The sequence below is a fragment of the Monopterus albus genome, unplaced genomic scaffold (genome assembly GCF_001952655.1).
Source record: "Monopterus albus unplaced genomic scaffold, M_albus_1.0 scaffold26.1, whole genome shotgun sequence".
Lineage (NCBI taxonomy): Eukaryota > Metazoa > Chordata > Actinopteri > Synbranchiformes > Synbranchidae > Monopterus > Monopterus albus.
In genome coordinates, this window is record NW_018127906.1 from 829,662 (window position 1) to 834,665 (window position 5,004).

General features: G+C 41.1%; 1 protein-coding gene across 4 annotated transcripts in view; it reads right to left on the reverse strand.

The window, feature by feature from the left end:
* Positions 1 to 1,337: 1,337 nt before the first annotated feature.
* snapc4 (small nuclear RNA activating complex, polypeptide 4) overlaps positions 1,338 to 5,004 on the reverse strand; it is a 28,675-nt gene continuing 25,008 nt past the window's right edge. For all 4 annotated transcript variants that reach the window (XM_020595017.1, XM_020595016.1, XM_020595018.1 and 1 more), the window contains exons 21-22: positions 4,440 to 4,741; positions 1,338 to 2,000 (exon numbers count right to left, since the gene is read on the reverse strand). In XM_020595017.1, coding sequence (XP_020450673.1) covers positions 1,878 to 2,000; positions 4,440 to 4,741 — 425 coding nt within the window. In that variant the 3' untranslated portion in view covers positions 1,338 to 1,877. The remainder of the gene's footprint in view (positions 2,001 to 4,439; positions 4,742 to 5,004) is intronic.

Here is a 5,004-nt window from a genome sequence, read left to right on the forward strand (position 1 = left end):
TTTGTTCATTAATCACCCTCCTGTAGAACAGATTTGTTTTTGGCCTCTCTTTTCTATACTGGCCCTCATAAACCAAAAATACAGGTAGATGATCACTAATATCATTTATAAGTAATCCACTTGTCATTGTGCTTTCAATATCATTGGTAAATATATTATCTATTAGTGTCGCATGCTGGGTTGTTAATCTGCTTGGTTTTGTAATTTTTGGGTATAAACTGCATCTGTGTAATGTGTTAATAAACTCCTCCGTTCCTGTGTGCTTGTTAGGATTTAACAAATCAATGTTGAAGTCACCACATATAAACATTAATTTACTCTTTTTAGCCCTCTGCATCACTGACGGTGTGTGTGCACTGGGCCTGAGCCTGAGCCTGTGTATGTTAATGGTACTCCTTCTACAGTAGGTACACAAGAAAATCTGAGTGCAGGACTTTCATTCGTAACCATTTCTACGCTATGGTATTAGTCCTCTTATTAAAATAAACAATCTTCCACAGAGTAAAAGATAATGCAATACAGAAGTATGTAAAGGTTCTGCATAAAAATGGTGGCAGGCAGCTCCATTAAGAGTATTACACTTTTTAATAGTACTTTGTATTTAGTTACTGTCACTGATGCATTAAGACATACGCAGCGAGGTGCAGCTGTTGCTCAACCTTTACTGCACAAGTATTAATAAATAAAACTTTGTTAAAGAAAATGTGTAAGACATTTTCCAGCACAGAGTACTCTTTACTTTTAATACTTGAAGTAAACTTTCCAGATTATATTTACAGTAATGTTCTGAATGCAAGGCTTGTAACGGAGTATTCTCAGTGTTGTCATAGTACTTGTACTTCAGTAAAGGACTTGAGCACCACCTCACACAGTAAACATGATGCAGCTGACATGTTGAAATCCTCCGTCTGTTTTCCTGTCAGTTGTGCCTTTGGACAGAAAGAGGAAGAAAGGAGGAGAAGTCCAAGGAGGAACAGAAAACATCAGCTGGCAGAAATAGGAAGTGACATCACACATCTATTCCTGGGAGTCTCGTGGAGTTTAAATGAAACCGGATGAAGGAACAGAAGAAAGTGTGAAAATCATAAGGGAAACGGTATTAGAGATGATTTCGTAAAGACGGGATGGTACGGGTTTTAACCGGGGTCCTCACAGTCCAGGGTCCTCACAAACACAGGCATGTGCACACACCGTTTCATTTCACATAAACTCTTTATTACAAAATAATCAGACCATTATATTTGAACATTTTCTATACAATAGCTGAATAATAAAATAAACAACTAAATGTAACAAACATTGAATCTGAATCAATATACAGATTGTCCTCTTTTTAATGCAAATGCATCACTTCCAGGCTCAGTGAGGTCCCTGAATCAATATACAGATTGTCCTCTTTACAGCAAAATAAGGTTCAGTTTATTTCTATGAGCTAAACCTACAGAGACTCAGACCTTAGAACACGTGTAGTTATTTGGACTTCTAATAAAAAGAATAAAAAAAAAATCTTGTTGGTGCATTCAGGAACAGTTGGAGATTTGATCAGCTCTATAAGCTCTGTTGGCAGAACATCAAAATCAGATTCAAAAACAAATCAGATGTCAGAGGGTCTTTGAATGCACCAGATCACAAACTAGATCTTCAATGTATGATTTTTGATACTGAAGACAAAAAAGTATGAAACTGAAATCAGCAGAATAATGGGTTTTTTCTCCAGTCCGGTGAAAACAATTTAACTTCAAATTATTTTTCAAAGTTAAACTGCCTTTTTATTAAACTGTCAAATATAAATGAATAATAAACACGTTTAAAGAGAATTTCACAGCACACAGATCATCCTTCAGCTGATGTGAACTAAACATGAAGATCTGTGGTTTTTACTGGCCACTGGTGACGTGGTGTCCGTTGGCCTGGTCTCGTCTGGTGGGGGGTGGAGAGCTGGTGATTCCTGAGAAGTGACTGGCTTGAGCTCCTGACCTGTCACTCATCAGCAGAGATCTCTGGAGAAACAGACAAACACTCATCACAGTCCTGGTCTGGATCCAAATCAGGATAAGCGCCCGTATTCACAAAGTGTCCTAGGCCTGAAGAGTCGCTCCTCGTGACAACATTCTAAGAAAATTATTAGAATTGTGTCGTTTTCTATGACTTTCCACTTAAAGTTGAGATTAAATCGTCGTAAAGGTAAAGGTAGGTACTTAAATTCACAAAGCATCTTAGCCCCTAAGAGAGCTCCTACGGTGAAAAGTAAGTAGTTAAGAGCGAGAGGAGGACTTTTAAGAGGCTTAATTAAACAGACAATGACATGAAGCAAACAGAAAAGATGAACAACAGTGAGTTCATCAAAAGCTACAGATCGTACAATGATCTCCGAGCTGCATTCACACCATCGCAATAAAGCCAGAAATTAAAGTCATCACAACATTAAGATATTTGGCAACTGAAAAATGAAACAGTGCAACAATGATGACCTGTTTCTGTGGCAGCTTCCCATCAGTATAGTGATCACACAATCTGTTACCGTGCTGTAATGTCTCGTATTGTTAAATTTCATTTCCACTGTACGTTCACACCTTGCAGACTCAGGGACACAGCCTATACACATCATAAATGAAGACAGTTTTCAGATATTTTCCCCTGTTAAAATAAAATAGATCAAGTGAATAAGTGTTAAAATTACCAGTAGATAATTAAATGGCTGCCTCGACTGCGCGCTCTCTCATGTATTTGCTGTTTTTCCTTGTTCTCAGTCTTCTGCAACCCATCCCTGATTACCTTCACCAGAGGAGAACTACTAAACATCAGACAACTCACTCTGAACACCTTTTCACTGATTGTTGCTAATGCAAAAAGCTGTGTGGCCCTTCTGGTCTGAGGGGAAGCAGCCCTCTGTGGGCCAGGGAGAGAAGACAGTGGGGGCCCTGGTTAAGTTGCAACCGAGAGGGACCCAGACGCCGCTCACGTCTATCCAACTAGCGAATAGTCACTCTCCAGCCAACAAAATGGATGAACTCCTCCTTGTCAACCAGACTAACTGACTTCTCATGCTCTGCTGCTTTATGCTTCACAGAGACTTGGCTCAGCGACTCCTTCTCGGACAACACAATACAAATTCTGGAGTTCCAGGCAAACAAAGCAGATCGTGTAACGGACTTTTCCGGGAAAATGAGAGGAGGCGATATCTTCTTCTATATAAATGAAGGTTGGTGTAAAGATGTCGCTGTGTTAGAAAGAACTTGCAACACAGATGTAGAGAGACTGTTCAAACCATTTTATTCTCCCAGAGAATTCTCGTCATTTATTCTGATTGGAGTGTAAATAAGACTGCAGGCCCATGCTGACGCACCACAGCACCTGGCCAAACAGAGAACTAGTGTGAAACTGAAAGATCCCGACTCCCCACTCATAGTTCTGGTGGATTTGAACAGAGCAAAACACACCCACGAACTGCCCAAATACAGACAGCATTCGAGTTGTCCCCCCAGGGGCAAAAACACACTGGATCGTAGACCCCTGCATTACTTTATTCTATAGGGGAATCATGGAGTCTGTTCTCTGCACCCCCATCACTGTCTGGTTTGGCCCTGCAACCAAACAGGACAGGAACAGACTCCAGTGGACAGTCAGGACTGCAGAGAAAATCATCGGTGCCAGCCTGCCCTCCAAGAGGGCAGAGAGGATTTCTGCAGACCCCTCACACCCTAGACACAAACTCTTTGAACTCCTCCCATCTGGATGGCACTACAGGTCACTATGCACAGAGACAGAGACAGGTTCTTTCCCTGGGCTATTACACTGATGAATAGCTAGTCCATGTTGCTCTTTTGTATATATTGTGTATTTATTTTGTTTTTATGTTTTGCACATTGGGGGCCATTGAGCTGGAGTCAAATTCCTTGTATTCTTGAAATACTTAGCAATAAAGTTTATGCTTACATCCAGCAACACCTCGACTCCCGGACCTATGCACGGGTCCCCTTTGTGGACTTCAGCTCGGCGTTCAACACCATCATCCCGGACATCCTCCACTCTAAACTGTGTGCCCTCTCTCTGCCTGTACATTTCTGCAGATAGCCCTAGCTCCAGAGCTCTCCAGGTCTGATGAGCAGGAAACTGAACTGAATTTAATTAAATACTATATGTTTGTCCTGTTCCCTGTTTGCCACTTATATACTAAGATGTTTTCTTGTGCTTTTATGGTTTGGAAAACTTCAAACTAATTTTAATTGCACTAAAAAGAAAGAGAATCTGTCTGTAGACGAGATGGCAGACGGCTGACCTCAGCAGCAAACAATCTAATCTAATCTGCTGATGGTGTTGTTCTTTATATACGTGCACACAAAGGATTTGTGTTTGGACTGCAATGTTGTGTAAAAAGCTGACTAAGGAAAAGAAGTTACAATGTGCACAAAAAGGCTGTTTCTTTAAAAAAGCTTTACCATTGCTCTCCTCCGTTTTCCTCTTTCTATGATGTTCTTCAATTCAACTTCCTCCTCATCTTCTTCTTCTTCCTCCTCCTCCTCCTCCTCTACCACCTCTTCGTGATCAGCTGAGCGGGGCAAAGTCTTCTCTGTGATTGGCTGTACAGTGGCTAGCAAAGCAGGGACAGTGAAGCAGGACAGGAAACGGGCCTTCAGCAACTGGTAGGCAGGGTTACTGGAGAAGCGTTCCGCCACCAGTTGACACACCACCGTCACAAGCTCCGCCTCCTCCTTCTCCTGGTCAGAGCTGACAGTGGGAGCTGCAAGGAAACAAAACAAACACACCTGAGAACATGCCACACACATACAGTGGGGGTACGGAAAGTATTCAGACCCCTTAAATTTTTCACTCTGTTATATTGCAGCCATATGCTAAAATCATTTAAGTTCATTTTTTTCTTCATTAATGTACACACAGCACCCCATACTGACAGAAAAACACAGAATTTTTGACATTTTTGCAGATTTATTAAAAAAGAAAAACTGAAATATCACATGGTCATAAGTATTCAGACCCTTTGCT